Source organism: Ochotona curzoniae, unplaced genomic scaffold (assembly GCF_017591425.1).
Source record: "Ochotona curzoniae isolate NIBS_2020 unplaced genomic scaffold, NIBS_Ocur_1.0 contig_430, whole genome shotgun sequence".
Taxonomy (NCBI): Eukaryota; Metazoa; Chordata; class Mammalia; order Lagomorpha; family Ochotonidae; genus Ochotona; species Ochotona curzoniae.
The window spans coordinates 2,282,632-2,304,135 of record NW_024466219.1 but is presented as its reverse complement, the minus strand read 5'-3'; the positions used below and the strand labels follow the sequence as shown (position 1 = coordinate 2,304,135).

Genomic DNA, 21,504 nt, shown 5'->3' with positions numbered 1-21,504 from the left:
ACGTTGGACAAAGTTTCTCTCTGATGTGTGTACTCATATCCAAGGAAAAAACCAACAGACACTTGTAAGGGTTTCTGTAATTACTAATACTGCCTCCAGGGAAGCAACTTTCCACCACTACAACGCAAACTCATGGAACAGCTACTAAGCCCTGCAGAGCCCAGGGGCTACAAGCACAAAATCTAAGAACTCGTTAGCACTGGTTTGGTGACTTTCCTTTTTTTCCTCTGATTACAGCAAGTTAAAAAAAAAAAGAAAGTGGCCAGATTAGTTCAGAAAACACACAAAGAATTTAGGAAACGCTCTCTGTTTTTCCTTCTCTCCATAAATCTGATCTTGTCAATGAAAGATAAGTAAATCTTATTTAAAAAATAAAGAGAATGCTCTTAAGCCGATCTGATGAACAGCAGTAGCTAATTTCCAGATCTGAATTTGAATTTCATAAAACATATTGAAGGGTACTTCAAAAAGCTCCCAGGAGATGGGGGCAGACCAGACTGGGCAGAGCTACCACACCTGTGCGCCTCATGCGGACCAGATCAGGGAAAAGCCGGACTCGGCGGATTATTCCTACTGGTGCAAGCAAAATTAAAGTGGGCAAAGGTTGTTTGGGCTTAGACGCAGCATCAACTGGAATCTGGGAGTGGGAGAGGCCTGGGAGGGAAATAGTGGGCTCATCCCTCTTGGGTTACCACTTTCACAGGACATAAAACTAAGATAACTAAGATAGCGGCTGGGGTGGAATGGGGTGTGGGACAGACTGGATTACTGCTACACTTACTGGCAAACCAGGGTAGGGAGTGGGTCTGGTGGGGGTTATTGTGGGTCGCTCCAACCTAGGCTGCAGCTCCCGCTGGTTTATGTGAGGGCCAAGTATGTGCTGGGCAGAACCAGGCTGGACTGCAACACCCATTGGTTCCAGTGGAAGTCGGGAGTGAAAACAGAACCAACCCAGCAACTGCAACCACCAGCTGATTGGAGCGATGGACGGTGCCAGGCCCTGTACTTGTTAGCACATACAAGAAGTTTCTTTGGAGATCTTCCTAATCTAAATGCTGGACTCAGAACCCTAACGAAGAAAAGAGAGAAGACAGAACAGGTCAAGCAACCATCTCAGCTATGATGGACTATGTCAATCAGTTGATTTTTCAAAGATCTCATAGTGCTTGGAGTGGCAAGATTGACAGCGATTCATGACTGTGGCAATATCAAAACCACTTGAGCAAGAACCTCAGAGCATGCCCTACATCCGGGACCTGGGGAGGGTGGGAAATTGGTGGGCCTTCTCCCTTAAATAACCCCCTTTAAACATGAAGGTAACAATATGGAAAACATACTAGTATTATCCACTTTCATGTAGCCCTTGAACCTTCTTACCCTAATTAACTATGTAAAAAATGTCAAAATAAAATCTTATAAATAAAAAAAAAAAAAAAAAAAAAAAAAAAGCTCCCAGGAAATGGAACTGAAGACAAGTTTGAGTGCAAAACAATTTTTCTGAAAAGTAGTTTTTTTCACATTAATGCATTTTCCAAGAATTTTGTGAAGACCTCCATAAGTACAATCGAAAATTATTCTTAAAATAATTATTTTGAAATTCACTTTCCACAAACTGCTTTAAGTAGATGCCTATCAAAACCTCATGCAATGCTAATTATAGGAATACAAGTTTGGAAAACAATTTCTTTGTTACTAAGTTCAATCCCCAAGTTCCATATCTATCCTCTAAAAATAACAAAAATATTAAAAGATGTTCATTTGAAGGAACTTAAATAATAATGCTTCACTAAGTGTTTCTATCGCCATGGCTTGCCACTTGTACAAATAGCCAATATTTTTGCTTAATCTCGCACTTTCAGGAAAGCAGAATGAAAAAAGCTGAAATCTGAAATGTTTTCTTGTCAATGTCATGAAACAAGTAAAATACCTGTGTTCTGCTGAATTTTCATCATGAGTGTCCTCCTCACCGGCTGCGGTGGCTGCTCTTCATCTGTGCTGCCCACCGAGCCTTCACTGCCCGCCGAGGGACTCACACAAGCTGCAAGGGAGCACACCAAGGCCCACATCAACCACACTCATCAGGGAACACCGGAAGCACCATCTGTCTTCTACCCATTTTTTAACAACACAATAAATCTGCTCATCAAATCATGTGAATTTAATCTCATGGACAGTACATCAAACTGGTACTGTTGCAAAATACTTCAGGGCCTGGCACAGTGGCCTAGCGGCTGAAGTCCTCGTCTTGAACACACCAGGAACCCACATGGGAGCTGGTTCTAATCCCGGCAGCCCCGCTTCCCATCCCGCTCCCTGCTTGTGTCCAGGGAAAGCAGCCGAGGACGGCCCAAAGCCTTGGGACCCTGCACCCGCATGGGAGCCCTGGAGGAAGTTCCTGGCTCCTGGCTTCGGATTGGTGCAGCACTGGCTGTTACGGCTCACTTGGGGAGTGAATCATCGGACAGAAAATCTTCCTCTGTCTCTCCTCCTCTCTGTATATCTGACTTTCCAATAAAATTAATCTTTTTAAAAAATACTTTATTGTAGTCTTATCCTTGATTCCAACAGAGGGCCTCAGAGGTGGTTCTGATGAGTCAGGGAAATTACATCTGTTTTTACTATAGAGCAGTAAAGACAAATACTGAAAATCAAACCGTCGTAAGGTAAATGTCACTTGAGATCGGCCTGTATCTAGCATTCTTGTTGGTGGCTGTAACTAACAATTGAAATCATTAGATATTAATAATAAAACAAGGATCAGCAAATTGCAGTTAAAGGACTGAACTTGCTCCATGCTTTGCTCTGCATAAGCTAACATTTGCACTGAAACACATTATTAAAAATATACAAGACACTTCCAAAAGCCCAATAAAGCTACAATAAAGTCTGCTTACACTTGATTGAACCTGAAATTTGAAACGTATAAGCAAAATATGATCTAAATTCTTGAGCTTGGAACTCTGGGTATCAAACAAGTCAAATGCATCAGCCCGACATCAAGAGAGAACAGAAAGCCGCCAGGAGCAGTGGCCACTTCTCGGTCACGGTCACTAACTAGTCTGACAGTCTTCTTCACTAGAACGGCAGCAATCGACACAGGCTGGTTTACTGTGACTCACCAACGACTAAAAATGAACTGGTCAATCCTTAGAGATCACACAGACCATGGGTTTTTCAATTATTTTCTAGTGCTAAAAAACCCTCAGAAAACAAAATGCAATTGCCCAGAAAGTGCCCAGTGCCACAGCAGCTCCTCCCTCAGCCAGCCCTCCCTTCCCCAGAGGAGAGCAAGCTGCTGTCAAGTCCCAGCAAACCAGGCTGAACACCACCCCAGACACATCCCCTTTCTTTTTGCAACAGGAGGATAAGACTGACAGTGTAGGGCCTGGCACAAAAGCCTAGTGGCTAAAAGTCTTGCATCCGCCCTGGGCGCCAGTTCTAAATCCCGACTACTCTACTTCCCTTTCAGCTCCCTGCTTGTGTCCTGGGAAAACAGTCAAGGACAGCCGAAGGCCTAGAGACCCTGCACCCGTGAGAGAGACCTGGAAGAAACTCCTGGCTCCTGGCTTCAGACTGGCTCAGCTCCAGCTGTTGAGACCACTTGGGGAGTGAATCTGCAGCGGATGGGAGATCTTTCCTCTCTCTCTTTGTGAATCTGACTTTCCAATTTTAAAAAAAAAAAAAAGGACTGACAGTTGATGCCCACACTTGTTGCAGCTCAGTTTATATCAGCTAAGAGAAGGAATCAAGCCCAGTGTTCATCAGTGGGTGAATGCACACATGGCAGTCTACTCAGCCATTAAAAAGAATGAAATGGACACAACTGGAAATCGTTGTGTTTAGTGCAATTAGCCAATCTCAAAATTGGATCTCCTTGATTGCTGGTAACGCACAGAGTATAAAATAAACATAATCTACAAGAATGAGACTGACAATTTGAGATTTGATCATTGCTTACAGCTTCTGCCCATTCTCTCAGGTAACAGGTTTTTCCTTCTTGCTAGTTGTTGTCGAATTCTTTATCTAATGCAGTGTTGAGCCTGTGATTGTGAAGTGAACTGAAAATACATCACTGCCAAAACCAGACAGAACGAGAGAGAGGAGGGAGGAGGGCGGGTGGGAAGAGTGAGAACATCACCGTCGCCCTAAATCAGTGCTGCAAAACAGGTGACACGGTTCACTCTGCACCAGTAAGACGGCCTCGTGTTTGCGGAAAAGTCCCCTCACAGACACCTGGCAGCCCAACACATCCCAACACAGACTTGCCAGGATGACCACCAAGCTTGTCGAAGCGCTTGTGGAAGCCTTGTCTACAGTCCTAAGCGATCAGCAATACAATGCCACTTCTGCTGCTTCTTTTTCCTGTACTTGCTATGTCACGATCATCTTTACACGCTGGAACGCTAAACCCGCTGCTGCAAAGTGACTGGATATGCCATGTAACAACCTGGGGGAGCGGGATAAGGGGCAAGGGGAGACAGGGAAGGAAGAGGGTGGGGGTTCCCTATGCTTCTAAATCTGAAGTGTGAATAAAATCAGAAAAAAAATGTTTGTGAAAACAAAATGGATTTTAAAATACTGCCCACTTTTTTAGTTTTACCACAAAAAGAAGTTTACTGGGATTTTCAGAAATACTTCATTAGTTCAAGGGTGTCGCCACACTCTTTTCCCTTCCTCAAGAATATAACCAAAGTCATCTAAAAACAAGCAAGCAAAAAACCCTCTTTTGTTTCCAGCCATCACATCACCCAGTCACAATGACCAACAAACACCTACTCTGACTCTACAGCGATGTGGTCTTCTGGATTCCTGGTTCACACTTCCGTCAACTGTACACAGTAGTTCTCAATTATGTTGGTTTACTGGCTTCAAACGTCTTTCACTTCAGTTTGTGAATCTGAGTTAACTGAGTTCCATTTTGTGTTTTAAAAAGCACAGCAAATTTGATGTAACAGGGCTTAATGAATTTTAAATCAAGTTTTAGATGCTAGGTCATTTCACCAAAATCTCACTATGCTAAATTTAAATGCAAATAACATGATTTAATAGGAAATTAGATGTCAACCATTCCTTAGAAGCAAATAATTTTAAACTCAACAAATTCTAAACTAATCTTGTAGGAGAGCTCTTTAACAACTATAAATGGAAGAGAAAAAAAAGGTGGTGAAGCATGCCAGCAAGGTTGCCCACAGGCTCAGAATTCATTCCCAGCTGCTGACAGGAAGGTGAGAGTCTTCAGAAATGTCAGGACTTGAACTCCGCACTTCACTGTCCTCAGTCTCCCTTCGCTCCAGACGAAGGGTACATTACAGCACTCGATGACGCAGCCCTCAAAATACATCTCCACTGCCACCCGTTCACTGCCTCAGAACTAACTCAGAAATGCTCATCCAAACGATAAAAATCTGTATCCACTCCCGTATCAAGACACAATCGGCACAAATTTCACATTTCAAAAGTGTGTCTCCACACTTTTTAGCTGATACTATGGACAAAGTTCGTCAGAATTATTAAGTCTATGGGGAGATGACTAACACATCTAAGAAATTTTAAACCCATCGTTATCCCTCACCTTCAATGACTCATTTTGACAAACAAATATTTCTTCGTCTCTTAAGTCACATAAAAGTATGTTATTTTAAGATACTTACCAGGCAAAACATGTACTTTAAACATAGCAACCATTTGGCAACTATATGATACACAAAATTAAACACTATTTCAGCAAATTATGTCAAACATTGAAAAAAATCCAGACATTTGTAATGAGAGCCCCATTACATAAGTGATTTCAAGTTTTGCATCTGAATATATGAACATACTTATCATGATACATTTTACATGGGAATCCAAATTTCAAAAATTTAGGAAAACCTACATATACTACCTTTTACACATGAATGCTTTTTCATTATTATTCAGAAGATGCAATATTTAAAATCCTAATAAAATGTTCACATCACCCTCCACTTATGTGTCTCTTCTAGTTTAAAATAAAAAGTGTATTTCCTGGAGAGTGAGTGGCTAACCTAGTGGTTGACACCTGGGTCCCACACCTGAGTCCCATCCACTGGTTCACTCCCAACATGCTTACAACTGCCAGGGTTGGGCCAGGCCAAAGTCAAGCGCGAGGAACCCAGAGCTTCCCACCTGGGCTGACAGGCAACTCCCATGGTGCACAAGTGGAGGAGAGCAGACAGGGAGGCAGCTAACTCCAACACAGGCCCTCCACCTGGAGATGCACAGGTCCTACTGGGCAGACCGGCTGCTGGAGCACACACTGCCCCAGACACTGCAGATCACACAGCGTCAGCTTAGCAAACGGGGACGTGTGTCCAGTGACTGTCCGTGACAACATGAAGGGAATAATAACAAAGAAATAAAAAGGTAAAAAAGAAAAAAAGAAAGAAAGAAAGAAAAAGGCAAACAGTCTACTAAAATTCCCAAATACTAGTGCCAAAAGTTACTGCAGATGTTAGGTTAGTGCAAATACTTAAAATCAAAACTTTTTCTGACTGAATTATTAGCCAAGTCATTTGGAGACTCTAAAATTCTGATCACTAACCTTGCTGAAATTCCTAGGAAACCTGCAGCTGCCATTTTCCAAATCAGACTATGGGCTTTTTGAAGGAGTCCAGTTGATGGATATGCATCTAGCACCTGGTATTTGAAGTAAATGTTTAATAAATATCAGATAAACAGATACCAAATGTTGTAAATTACAATGACTATTTCCTGAGGCAACAATCAGTGCTATACACGTTCAAGTTTTTAAATGTTTAGTGCCTCATAAAATGTTCTGAACTGCTTAGTCATGGAGCCCAAATTAATAGATCTTATAAAAATTCTGATCATAATCAGAACACTGCACTAAGCAAATCCTAAAAATATTACAGCTTTTCACACATAGGCTTATAATTTTTTGACCATGAAAAAAGATGTTATGGTTTCCTAGAAAACTCTTCACTGTATACCAACAGTAATTGAATACATATGAACATCTATCATGTCTTATATAGAGAGCCCAGACAAATAAATATTCTACACACTCACTTTGAATATCGTACAGTGCAATGTAGAAGATCAGCATCAAACATACAGTTAATGATTTAAGTAATTACAAGGATGCAAAGTAACATAAAAGAACAGCATAGAACAGGAACCTACAAGAAAGTTTAGTTGACTAGTTGTCAAAGTCCAGGCTTATAAAAGTTGATGACAAGTTAGTATCTACACTGCTCTTGCAAGAATTCTATCTGGGGAATGGTATTGTGGCACAGTGAATTAAGCCACCAGCTACGACATCAGTATCCCACATGGGCACTGGTTGAGTTCCAGCAGCTCCACTTTCAATCCAGCTCCCTGCTAAGCAAGCCTGAGAAAGCAGCAGAAGATGGCCCAGGTTCTTGGGCCCTTTCTTCCCACATGGGAGGCCCAGCTTACACCTGGCTCAGCCCTGACCACTGCCGCCATCTGGTACATGAATCAGCAGATAGAAGATCTGTCTATCCCATTCTCTTTATAATTCTGCCTTTCAAATTAATCAACTAAGTAATTCACCACTTTTAAAAATTCTATTTAGCTCCTTGAAGACAGGACTAACCTTTTATTATTTTTAGACTCCAACTGAATGAAACCAGTAACTGGTCTCGTCAACAAACATTGTGTAGTTGATATGCGCAAATGCTAGGAACACAACTGTGAGCAACCAAGTGAGGTCCTTCCTCCTGGATTTATTTATTTTCATTGGAAAGGAAGATCAGATTTTATCGAGAGAAGGAGACAGAAAGATCTATCCACTGGCTCACTCCCCAAATGGCTGTGGCTGAACCAATCCAAAGCCAGGAGCCATGAAATTCTTCTGGGTCTCCCACGTAGATGCAGGATCCCAGGGCTTTGGGCCATCCTCCATTGCTTTTCCAGGCCATTAACAGAGAGCTGGATGGGAAATGGAACAGCTGGGACATGAATGAGCACTCATATGGGCTCTTGTTGCTTACAAGTTGTGGATTTAGCCACTGAGCCATTGCATCAGTAAATGCTTGCAGAAATGCACACAGAATGCCTTCAGAGGAATTTGAACTTAGCAGGTTTCTGCTTTCTTCGCAGGACACTGTCATACAAAGCCACCTTGGTCACCTCTGCAGGAATACACTGCAGTAATGGAAGCTATCTGAATGTCTAAAGAGTGCTTTAGTAGTGTTAACAAAGGGCTTTAGCCTCCATTATCAACTGAGGTTAAGCACTATTTCCTGCCTTTTAAAGCATAACTTAAGAAAAAAACTGGGTAAAATAAAACGAGTCTACATGATCTTATGTTTAAAAATACGTGACACTGAGCAATGAGTCAAAACAATACTTAAAGTAGATGGCATTCTTTAGTCCTCCCCCAGATTTTTATTTGATTTTACACTAATTTATGAATGGGGCACATCCTGCATAGTGTCACCCTTACTCACTCTTAGTGTAGAAATGACATGTACTACCAATGTTATGAAGAAGTTGACAAGTATGAGAATAACATGAGATCTGAAGTTCTAGCACCATGTGGGAAACCAGAGACATAAGCAAGATAGAGGGATAATGTGACCCCACTTTTTACATTGAAAAAAATATCTCACAAGCTGGAGTGAGGTATCCACATTATGGGTAACAACCACACTCAGCTGTGGATAGCTCCCGCAGAAAGGCAGGGAGACAGGACTGCCAGGAAGGGAACAGAGACGATTCTGGAATCTCCTTAAGTTCAAACTTCAGTTCTACATCTCCAGCAAGGTAACCCTGGAAATGCTGCTTAATCATTTTGACCCTTAATTCTCTCATCTCAAAACAGGTTTTATAACAGTGTCTACATCAGAGGACTCTTAGAAGGATTAAATGACTTAGGATTTGTAAAATGTGTAAGCTAGTACTTAGCACATATCATCATAGTTACAATACAGTCATGTGCTGCCATGTTCAATCCTGGACCATAGAGATGACAGCGGTCTTGCCACATAACCATGGAGCCAAAACACTGCTATTGCCTAGTGACAGTATAGCCATCCTAACATCACAGTATAATGTATTCTCACATCATTTATGGTAGTGCTGGGATAAGCAGAACTGCTCCATGGCCACTGATATGAAAGGACACTTTACACAATTCCGTAGAGTGCATGATAATTGATGGTGATAATAAAGATTGCTCACTTATGTACTTTTTGCTGTTATTTATTAAACAAACAGCTTCAACAACAAACAGTTGAATAAACAGTTGAACAGGAAGCCAGTGACAGCCCCATGTCCCACAGACTTCATGGTCAGTGTCTCCTTGGCATCAGGAGGATCCATCAGGTCGCAAGGACAGACTGTACACTGTGATGCTTGACACATTTCTCAGACAGTCTCCCAATGTTGAGATACATACATGTCCACACGAAGTCTAGACTAGACTACAGACTTAAGTCATACTAGAGTAAGTCAAACAAACCACTTCAGGGTGGTTCTCACTTTTTCCTAAGTAAGCACTCTCTCAAAGATACAGATCTCATCTTAACCCCGCATTAAGATGCCTACACCAGACTGCATGGTTTGACTCTTAACTCCAGCTCTGAGCTCTTGCAGACTTTGGGAGACCCACGGGCGCCTGGATGGAAGTTCTGGCTCCTCTCTCATCCACGGGGCGCCTGGATGGAGGTTCTGGCTCCTCTCTCACCCATGGGGCGTCTGGATGGAGGTTCTGGCTCCCCATTTGGCTCTGCTTAGTTCTGTCTGGCATTTATGGGCAATTGACAAGGGCACCAATAGATGGAAATTAGTTTTCTGTACCTTTGTCTTTCAAATTAATAATTTCTCTACCCAAAAATGCTTTTTAATGCTTTGTTTATTTATTTATTTTGTTATTTTTGAAGACGCATTTTTGCAGAGAGAAGGGAAGACAAAGAGGCATTCCATCTGCTAGCCCACTCCCGCAGCGTTCGCAGCAGCCAGAGCCAAGCTCACCCCATCTGCAACGGGAGCTGGAGCTTCCTTTGGCTTCCCACATGGGCGCCTATACAATCACACACATAACCAGCCCTATAAGTAATTTTTAAATACTCACAAAATAACACTATCCTCAACCTTACAGCATGGCCTTCGGGAGGGAAAAGGCCAGACCTCATTGTTCCATGTTCCTGAACAGCACAGGGCTGACAGGGAGGTGGCCTAGCCTGGGATAAAGAAGGACCTGACCTAACGCCCATCTCTAAGGACACAGATTATAGCACCATGCAGAGACTGCTACACTAGTACTTCCACCAACCTTACCAAGTTCATAACAACAGAGTAGCTCAAAAACTACTGCCAGGCCCTAATACCACAGATGCCCTCATTGTGGAAGTTTGGTTGAAAGAGACGAAGCAACGAATGACCTGGGAAACACAACTGGAGTAAGCCGCAGACCTCTTACCAGGCTACCTGCAGATATGTCCACCTGCTAAGAAACTAGCTACAATGCTGCCTTTAAAAATACTGATTTTCAAAGATCAAAGCATAGTTGCTATTTTATATATCCCATACTAGCAGTTCAGGGTAGTTGCTTTCTTCCTTTAAAGCAAACTTATGATTTTACATCATAATCAATACTAACTGAACATGCCAAAACCTCAAGTTGATGGCTTCCAACTAACTTATGTTTTACTGACAGATCTGAAATTACCAAATATTTCTTTATCCTAATCACAAGTGCACTCTGAATCATAATTATTCCGTCTTTGGGGGAAGAACTGGTTATGCAAAGAAAAACGCAAAATTAGAAAAAGAACCTAAAGTCGCTACATTCACATTTTACTAATATGAATGCACATTAAAAAGTAACGTGGGGCCCGGCGCGGTGGCACAGTGGTTAAAGAAAGGTCCTCGCCTTGCATGCCCGGGATCCCATATGGGCACCGGTTCTAATCCCGGCAGCCCTGCTTCCCATCCAGCTCCCTGCCTGTGGCCTGGGAAAGCAGTCGAGGATGGCCCAGAGCTTCGGGACCCTGCACCCGCATGGGAGACCCCGAAGAGGCTCCTGGCTTCAGATTGGCACAGCATCGGCCGTTGTGCTCACTTGGGGAGTGAATCATCGGACGGAAGATCTTCCTCTCTGTCTCTCCTCTCTGTATATCCGCCTTTCCAATTAAAAAAAAAAAAAGTAACCTAAACATTCTGCTGAAAGCTTCAAGAATGATAAACACCTGCACTTACCATGTGTATACATTTACAAATAATTGCTTTTAACTTACGTGAGGGAGTAGAAAGGACTGCCATTCAATGGTTTACTTCCCACATGCCCTGACCGTCAAGGCTGGGCCAAGCTGAAGCCAGTCCTCTGACACTCGGCCAGCACCTGCTGCTTGAGCCGAGGAGCTGTGAGGAGCTGTCCCGCTGCTGCCCAGGTGGGCCCAGGAGCCAGAGCCAGGATCCAAGGCAAGCATTCTACCAGCAGACACAAGCGCCTGAATGCCTGCTCCCAAATCATTCTATCACACCTCCTAAATGTTTTCAAATTATTACAGCCTAGATATTTACACTGTTTTCAGGTCATGCTCTCAAAAAAATAAAAACAAAACACAGCCAAATAAAACACATTTCTCCAAATGAAATGATGACCGGGGAAAAGAATGTGTTACTCGGTTGGATGGAGCACAAATCTACAGTTTGCAAGTAATCAGGCACAGTAGCCTAGTGACTAAAGTCCTCGCCTTACACACACCAGGATCCCATAAGGGGGCACTGGTTCATCTCCTGGCTGCTCCACTTCCCATCCAGCTCCCTATTCGTGGCCTGGGAAAGCAGTTGAGGCTGGCCCAAAGACTTGGGACCCTGCACCCATGTGGGATACCTGGAAAAAAGCTCTGGCTCCAGGTTTCTAGCTTTGGATCAGCTTAGCTCTGGCCATTGCGATCACTTGGGGAGTGAACCAGTGGATGGAAAATCTTTCTGTCTCTTCCCTCTGTAAATCTGACTTTCCAGGAATCTGACTTTCCAAAAAAAAAAAATCTTGATCTAAGTTTGGAGCTGCTCAGTTTTAGCTTATTGTCCCAATTACACGGCAAAGTCATGACCAGAAAGGCAAACAAGGAGGAAGCTATCTGGTAGGCAGTGTCTGAAAGCTTGACCTTAAAGACACAGAGCATACTTCCACCTACTTAGGCGGGAGCTTGTTCTATCAAGACCTTTCAAGGCTGGAAAAACCCTGAAGCAGCTTAAGTGTTGGTACAACTTCACGGAAAAGCACTATTTACCTATATAGATTAACTGGGTATGTTTCTAAATGCCTCAATTAGCATTCTGAAGTGTCAAGCAGAGTTAAAGGAAATCTAAAGTGACAGTATTTAAATCAGACCTAACAGGTTTTAAAACAACATCATATAATTACCTGTATTTGGTTCTTCTGCAATTTCCAAATCTTCTGCTTTAATCGTGTGGTCTAGCATCTCCATAAAGTGGTCCCTGATTTCCTCAGCTGGTTCATCACCAAATTTGTAATCACAGAGCATGACAGCAGAGCCAGGAATCGGCACAAAAACTCGGTGAGGCAGGATGTGGAATTCTTTTTCAGAACCTAAAAAGAAAAGGAACATTACTGATATTTAGACAGGTTTGTCACTAGTAGCAGTGACTACATAGTTTAGAAGCGTGTGAAAGTCTAGTTGAAATGAAGCTTAAGACATCTGCTGACTAGTGTGGCACAATGCTGCTGAACCCTAACTCAACAGCCTCTGCAGGAAACGCAAAGGGAACTCTCACAGGCTTAGAGAAGGACCCTGACGTCAGAGAGCCACACCACACTCAACAGAGAATTCTGCTCCTGTTCTGTTTAACTTTCTGAGTACTGTGGTTTTTACAGCCAACTCTTTCCTTCTTTGAGGAGGCCTGGAGGACAGTGTCTGGCCTCCCCCAGGAAAGCAAACATTTGTGCTCAAGGCTCACTGCTGACTCCTGCTCCATTATTATTTTGTTTACTTTTCTCTTGTATATTTATAATATCTCCTCAAAAACAAGTTCTAAGTCACCTTAGCAAAAAGGATTTAAATCTAAATAACCAGTATGCTTCATTTTGTGAATAGTTACGAACTAGACAGTCCCACTAGTTCACATCAACACTGCTTATCACCAGGGCAGCCATCAGACACAAACTCTGAGGCCTGTTAGCAACAGGCAAGATTGGAAAGCCACCAATACAAAGATTGAGAAAATTTCATTTGCCAAGAACCTATTGTAGCTTCCTGTGTTTACAAACAATGGTAGAAAGGGCCAGGACACTCACAGGTCACTGAAGCACCTCCCCCTCCCAGCATTATCTCATCTGCATGTGAGACAAGGCTTGACCAGCCTGCCTCCTGGCTGCAGAATCACATAACTACAGCTTGTACTACAGAATATAAATTGTTCACAAACTCAAACTAATATTTTGAGCCAGTCACTTGCAACAGATACAATTCTATCGTGCAAGTAGAATTGGCATAAAAAAATTTAAAGCCATTTCAAACAATATCAACTGAGTTTACATACGAAAGGACAACATGATATGAAATCAAATATTAAAGAACTGGTTGCTACAGATTTCAAATATTCATTGAAAAACAGTAGAACTTAATATTCTCAAATTTAAAAAATTAAATTAGCTATTTAGTATCCAAAACAACCAATTTTCTGCTTGAAGTTAAAAACTGAGACGAGGGATCTTTTTTGGAAAAACACATCTCAAATAGTATTCTATGGAATATTTTAGGAATTCCCTGTTGGGAAGTCGAAACAAAGAAAAGAATTTTCAATCTAAGCTAATGTGGTAGGAATTGCGTTTCTCTTAGCTAAAATGAGAATCCTGGTTCACACTTGGTAAGAGTGGGCGGTGGCAGGGCTCACGTCTACACGGCGCAGTGGCGCCCAGAGCCGACCTTCGCAAAGAGGATTACCAACACCGTCCCGGGGGGAGTGGTAAGTGGATGGGAAGCAGCGAGCAGCAGGTAAGTGATTTCACTCCCAGTGACGTTAACCGCCCCGAGTGAGGCAGGACTGAGCGGCTTACAGTGATGACGAAGGTCGGACACACGAGCTACGGCCAAGTCATACTTCAGGGTTACTTGTGAATTAGGGGGTGCAGTTTCAAAAGCAGTCATTATTGTAATTTTCTTTTCAGGTAAAAACCACAATATCTTCAATACAAATTTCTCATATGGCATAAATTATGTTCCCAAAAAGATGGAATAGTGTATTAAAGGATAAGAACTGATGACTTTGCCTTTTTAAAATCTAATGATACAGTAACAGCCGAGAGGTATATAAATCATTATGGCTTACACAGATCTATTATAAAATGGCTACCACTAACAAATACCTGCTTTATGGTTACATTTCTGAAAAAAAAAATTGATAGATACTACCACATTTTCTTTAAATTGTCATCACAATTTACTAATTCTCAGTGGAAATTTATTCAGAACTCATATTTTTAAAATCTTTCCTGGAATTATTAAATGTTAAGAGATTTGCAATAATCCGTTTCAACAATTTTAGGGCTGGTGAGCAACTGAAATTTTTGATTCAACAATAAAAGCAAAGGATAATCTTGTTTTAAAAAAGAGGTACGGAACCAGAAAATGTGACAGAGCCATTATCCCACTGCTGCATCAACTGAGCTCATGCAAAGACAACTACTGTTATACTCATAACTTTTTTTCCTGGCCTTTCATTCAAAAGCAGATCCTCAAACAGTATTTCGCAGCGATCAACCACTGTGTTCAAAATATCTCTCTTCACTGCCTGGGAAAAACAGAAACAATCATAAAACACAAGAATAAATAAAACACTTTAGATTTATAGTACTTAGTTGCCAAAAAGACAAATGTGTGTTCCAATATAATGTAATCATGGCCACCAAATAACTGACATTGCTTTCACTGTGCTTAATCATGCAGTTGATTTTTCTGACAAGTTTGCCCAAACATTATCTACTACTAAATTAAAACCAAGCAAATGAATAAAATTTCACATTTAAACAAGTATTTTTTCCATAATAGGAAATGTATAATAAAAATGTCAATTATCATTTTGAAATATATGTATTGCAAAGATTACAGAATATTACCCTAATAAGTCTTCCTGTGAATACTTTTGTTATTTAAAAAATTCAAATTCTTGCAAAAGAAGTGAGTACAAATGTGCTGACACGTCCCACTTGAGGAGCACCTAGGCTAGGCCCTCATTCTCATGACCAGTTGTCCCTTTGGTACCTGCACAGCATCCTTAACCTTGGGTTTACTGCTGTGAAGGAAAGCTCTGCACCTCACCGCACCCTTCAGATTCACGGAGCCGCTGCAGATCTGGACTGTGGCTGTGGATCTGTGGTCAGGACTCAGGAGCTGAAACACAAAACTGCTTCAGTGCCAACAATTACTGACTGTAGGAGACACCCACACCAGATAAGCCAGCTCTGGACAAGAATTACCACGAAGCCCAGTATTTGAAATATTCTCCATAAACTATTCAAATGCTTTCAAACAGTTATTTATAAGTCATACTTTGCTATTCTTCTTACTATTATTATATTCTGGATTTGTTTTATCTATTTCAAAGGCAGAGTCCATTTGTTTACTTCCCAAGTGGCCTCAACGGCCAGAGCTGGGCCAGGCAGAAGCCAGGAGCTTCTTCCAGGTCAGCCACAAGCATTTGGATCACTCCCCGCTGCCTTCCCAGCACATTAGCAGGGTACTAGACCTAACTAGAGCAGCCGGAACTGCATGTGGGGTACCAGAGCTACAGGAGACGGCTTAACGCATCATGCCACAATGCCAGTCACTGGATGCAGACTAAAAAATTAAACATGACTAAGTCTATTCATAACTAAAATATATCATTTGAAGATTAGTCAGATAGTACTATCTAGATGAATGAGAGCACTTTAAAAAGTTTATGGAAAATGAAATCAAAAGATAATCTTGTTTTAGTACAAAATCATTTTGAAATCCGTACGCAGCAGCATTTTTTTTTTTTTTGGCGTGGTCAGCACGGTAGTAAAGTTAACAAAGAGAAATGGGGAAGAAAGTAACCCTAACAGCTCAGGAACTCAGTGTTTCCACAACACAGGCGTTCCGCAAACTTTCTGAAGATCCCTGCATACACGGACTTCAAAAGTTTTTATATTAAAATCATCACCTTTTAATTCCACTGTCCATGAGCTTTTAAAGTCTCCTTGTAAGAGATACTAGGTATCTAACAGAAGATCCGCCCCCAAAGAACTAGAATACAAGGCAGTATTAGGGAAACACAAGGCTCATTTATACACTTCCAACTCACTAAGTTCATGCATTCATCTCAGAGCAGTCAACAAGGAACTGTGAAAACATGGCAGTGACTAGAAGCAGTCACTTGTAAACTCACATTCCACCTCCGTCGGGCGACAAACTGTTAGTGTCTGCTTGGTGTTCAGGCACTACAGACTAAATGTTTAAGCTTGTCGTCCTTCTGAGTGCCAGAGGATACAGAACCGTTCATGTTCCACTGGGATGCAAGGGATTAATGGCACCCCCATGAGCGCAGGGTGGAGTCCCAGCTGCTCCCTGTCCAACCCAGTGCCTTGTTAATGTGCCTGTGAAAGCAGCTGAAGATGGCTCAAGTGCTTGGACCCTGTTATCCACGTGGAAGAGCCAGATGGAATTCCAGGCTCCTGGGTGCAGGATGGCCTCAGCCTGGCTGTTCCAGACATTTGCGGAATGCACAAGTAGACAGAAGATCTGTTCTGTCTCTAACTGCCTTTTAAGTAAATAAATAAATCTTTAACAAAAAGTGCTACTAGAGACGTACAGTCACAATGGAAACTATGACTATAAAAGTTTAATCATGGGGCCCGGCGCTGTGGCGCAAGTGGTTAAAGGTCCTCGCCTTGCACGCCCGGGATCCCATATGGGCGCCGGTTCTAATCCCGGCAGCCCCGCTTCCCTTCCAGCTCCCTGCCTGTGGCCTGGGAAAGCAGTCGAGGATGGCCCAAAGCTTTGGGACCCTGCACCCGTGTGGGAGACCCGGAAGAGGCTCCTGGCTTCGGATCGGCATAGTATCGGCCCGTTGTGCTCACTTGGGGAGTGAATCATCGGACGGAAGATCTTCCTCTCTGTCTCTCCTCTCTGTATATCCGCCTTTCCAATGAAAAAAATAAGAAAAATAAATCTTTAAAAAAAAAAAAGTTTAATCATGGTGATTAAAAAATACACATTACTCAATTCACAAAACAGGACACGCTAACAAAATAATTTAAGAACATGTGGACTAAGACATCTTATAATAGGGTAAGTTCTGAAGAATAAAAAGCAAATCCCACACACAGGATGAAACACAGGAAGGATTTGAACACGCTGCTGCTGACAGCACCAACAGTCAACGCCTAAGGCAGGTCTCCAGGGTTAGTATTTCTTTTTTCTGAATATCAAGGACTTGCTGGTAAAAATGTGTCACAGTTCAAACAGCTGTAAGGCCCAGATCCATTACAAGTCTGTGTGTCATAAGCGCAAGCAGCAAGGTGACAACGCTCACCCTGGACCTGGAATAAGCTTCCCAGGACACGGCGGAGATCACGGACAAGGAATGGAGTGGGGATTCTGGAGAGCGAACAGGCTTCTCTCACACTCTCCACCAACCTTTACTACAGAAACGATGCCTATATGACTTACAATATCTAACATTTACAGTACATAGTAGGAATAAAACAATTCATGAGAAAATGGAATGAAGTAAGGGGGACGCAGGGGTTGCAGGCATGAGGCAGTTAGGACACCTCTGGGATGCTCATACCGCACACTTGGTGCTGGGTTTCAGCCGCAGCTCCAGACCGACAGCCAGCAGTGAGGACTCAGTCACAGGGTGGCTGCCACCCACAAGGGAGACCTGAGCTGAGCTCCGGGCTCTTGGCTTCGGATCGCTCAGCTCCAGCCGTTGTGGCTGCCCGGGGAGCGAATCAGTGTCAAAAGACCTTTCTCTTTGTTTCTCCTTCTCTCTATAAATCTATCTTTCCAATAAAAATAAATAAATCTTCAGAAAAAAAAAAAGAACTGCTATTCACTTGATATTAAAATTTTAATGGACATGAGGTAAAAGATCCAAAAAGCTTCCCTTAAATTTTCTTGGAAATAATTTTCTAGTAATTGGGGATGGTACAGTCTCTTCTACTTCTAAAATGTTTTAGTCTCTAATAGCAAGCAGAAAAAAGAAACAATTTCTTTGTGGTTATTCCAATAAACTATATTTTAAAAATGCCACCTTAAAATATTTACCAACTGTGTTAGCACTCTGACATCAAAAGAATGGCCAGATGCTGGAGTATTTCCTCTAGACGACTTTTTCTGAAGAAACACAAAAGTTAAAACACGAGGCTGTTACAATTTAAAAGGCAGTTTAGAAACAACCCTACATATACTAAATAAACTAACAGAAAAATAAGCCACAATTTACTTTGGCTTAGTTTTTTACATGGATCTCTTACTTTACAAGTGTATGCTGTTACCAACCTGTATGTCCTTGGTGAGCCAAACCCACACCACACTAAACTCTTAACCCTGTCATCTCTGCTGGCTTTCCTGCTGCCAGAGCAAAGTGACCACACGGCCTGGAAGGTCTAAAATATGCACTGCCTCACCCTGGGAGAATTCTGATCCCACCACCACAGCCCTGCTCCCGACCCGAGGCTGCCATGGAAGCCTCAGCCCACCCCAGCCCTGCTCCCGATCCCACCCCAGCCCAGCCCCGGCTCCCGATCCCACCCCAGCCCCTGCTCCGTGGAAGCCTCGGCCGCCACTCCTGCCGGACAGCTGCTGCACAAGCACAGTGGTAGCAGCTGACTTAGTTAGCAGTGCACAGCACGGGGATGAGCTGGCATTCACAGACAAAACGACATCCTTACTTCAAGTTGCAGCACCCCAGTTAAATCAGAACAAAATCTTCTCCCAGAACTAAATCTTTTCTTTTTGGAGAAAAATATTTGCTCTTTAAGGACTTTAGGAACGCTAAGTCAGTGAAATCTGTTCTCACAAAGGCAATGACTAAAAAGAAGTCTTCTTTCTTAAGAACAAATAACTGCAAAAAGTTATTTTCTACTAATTCACCTGTCCCTCCAACAGGTCACAGTCTTCAGCCTTCACTTGTCCGTTGATCAAGTACACTCCATTTTCTATTTGCTTGGCCCAGCGTGTGAGTCCATTCTTAAGAGAAACACAACAAGGAAAGCTTTCAGACATGAAGCCATCACAATTAAACTCCTCAGTCTACTCTTTCCATCTGGCACACTGAAATATGAATACTTCCTAAGTACCACTAATGCCACGCTTAAATCCACACTTACACATTACAACAGGGCAGCCCCAGCTGAGGGCCTTCCCTCACACTTATCAGTTTTTCTGCTCTGCATGCCAAACCATTATTTATACCAAAGGCTCAGGACACGGGTTAGCCAAATGATGACAGTGAAATAAAATCCAATACAGCCATCATGTTAACAACAAAAGGCAAAGGAGACAAACAGCCAACAGGTTTATGAAGCAGTACACAAGGCTGTGGGACAAAAATAAAGTACCAAGAGAAAGCCGGAAGACAAAACAACACGGCTTCACACGTAGCTACATTTTGCACACGTAAATAAATACTAAGTGATTACTGTGTTAAATATATTGTTAGTACATCACCTCCAAGAAGTTCATAATTTGGATATGATAGCAAGTTAGTCATATAACATCACTAGAGAGAACATAATTTCTGAGGAGCACAACCACCGTCAAGATCTCCCACGGAAGGAATCACCGGAGCGGTACCCTGGTGTTCCTCTCCAGAGCGTAGCCGGCAGAGGTGGCCGAGAGCGGGATGTGAATGTTGATGTGCACGGTTCCCTGCAAGCAGAGCCAGGACGCGGAGAGTGCACTCTGATACTTCCAGTCCGCCGGCCTCGCGGAGCTCTTCAGCACCGGGAAGGGAGAAAAACGTAACACGTGATGCCACTCAGGTAAAACATGGTCGACGAAACAGGGAGGACGGACATCACATCCAAGTTGGTATCCCACATGTTTGACCCAACCCCTTGACCCCAGGCAGCAGATCAGAACCGAGTTAAAGGCCACATGAGGTTCTGTCCTCCTCGACACAGCCGGAACTCAGGCAAGTCCCCTCCGCCACCCAGCAGCAGGCAGGGGAAGGGGAGAAGGCTGCAGGAACGGGACTCTGACACAGCCTGCAGGCTGCTAGTCTGCACCTGGAAGCTTTCACAGTGCCAGTTCTGAAGATTCTGACACAAAGCAGGTGATCTCTATGCCACCCCAGGGTCAGACATGGGTTCTCTGCCAGCCGTGCCCACAGGATTGTGGGACCACCTTCACAAAATGCCAATCTAGGCTCCACTGTGAACAAGCAGCTTGCCTCACCAGCACTGCATCCACCACTTTCGCTATCACTCTCCCACAAGCAAAACCAAAGAGAACCACGGCAAAATCAGCTTAACAAAAAAAAGTTTTCAACTTAAAAAAAGATCTTTGTAATCACATTTCAAAATAAAAACATCAAAGTGGCCGAAGACACCAATAAGGAATGACAGCACTGAAAGCTATTAAAGCAAATTTGACTTTGAACTTAAAAATACGTAAACACAGATACGTTCTCCAGAAGCCATGTTTCTTACCTTTGGGTCACGGACATCGTAGGTTCGACAAACTAATCTTCACTAATTAAGGACAGAAATGAACAAAAAAGGAACAATTTCTGATAATCAGCAGAATATACATCAAAATATAAATGTATGTGTCCAAGAGTTCCCACAAAATCCTAGCTTCAGAAACCTCAACATGTATAAACACACATGTAGATGTATAATCACACATGTGCATTCACACACACACACACACGGTTCTCCCCACACTGTTTGACAGCTACATCCTGCTGCTCACAGCGCCTGTTGATCGTACGAGTAGAAACAAAAGCACACATGAAACTTTCCTTAAACACACAGGCTCACACGCTGGCCAGGCGGAAAGGCCTGCAGACTAGCATTCTCCCCACGCCTCCTGCAGGAGCGACCGCTTTCTGAGTTTTGTCTCCGACAGTCTTGAATTACTGGGCCCTAGGCTGTGTCGCTCCTCGGTGAGGCTGCACAGGCCAGGTACAGGCTAAGGGCCTGTCGTGGCTACAAGACACGGGAAGAGAGCCAAATACCTGAGCACTGCCCGGATGTCCCACACCTTCAAGCACAGCACACCTGTGGAGTGAAGGTGAATGATCTAGCATAAAACATGATTTTTGCTTAAGCTGTCAGTTGAAATTTCTTTCTCCAGGACACCTTTTGTGCTTGGAATATTGAATATAAGGCTGAGAAAGAATTCAGAATCCTGAGTTGGCTGTTTTCTCTCAACTTTTTATAGCCCTGGAACATAACAGCCAAAATATGACTGCTTTCCATCACTGGCAGTTTTAATTACATGCAGTCTATGTTTAAGCAACGACTTGAAGCCCGAGGGCGCATCATCCCAG

The 21,504-nt window shown here is 42.8% G+C and overlaps 1 protein-coding gene across 4 annotated transcripts in view; it reads right to left on the bottom strand.

Annotated features, from left to right (window-relative positions):
* The window catches only part of ODR4 (odr-4 GPCR localization factor homolog), a 33,488-nt gene that overhangs the window by 2,860 nt on the left and 9,124 nt on the right, over positions 1 to 21,504 (bottom strand). For 2 of the 4 annotated variants that reach the window (XM_040985381.1, XM_040985382.1), the window contains exons 6-13: positions 20,660 to 20,696; positions 19,803 to 19,943; positions 19,101 to 19,196; positions 18,273 to 18,341; positions 15,243 to 15,371; positions 14,682 to 14,772; positions 12,386 to 12,571; positions 1,928 to 2,038 (exon numbers count right to left, since the gene is read on the bottom strand). In XM_040985381.1, coding sequence (XP_040841315.1) covers positions 1,928 to 2,038; positions 12,386 to 12,571; positions 14,682 to 14,772; positions 15,243 to 15,371; positions 18,273 to 18,341; positions 19,101 to 19,196; positions 19,803 to 19,943; positions 20,660 to 20,696 — 860 coding nt within the window. Of the gene's footprint in view, positions 1 to 1,927; positions 2,039 to 12,385; positions 12,572 to 14,675; positions 14,773 to 15,242; positions 15,372 to 18,272; positions 18,342 to 19,100; positions 19,197 to 19,802; positions 19,944 to 20,659; positions 20,697 to 21,504 lie in introns of all 4 variants that reach the window. The other 2 variants (XM_040985383.1, XM_040985384.1) reach the window with 2 other exon arrangements.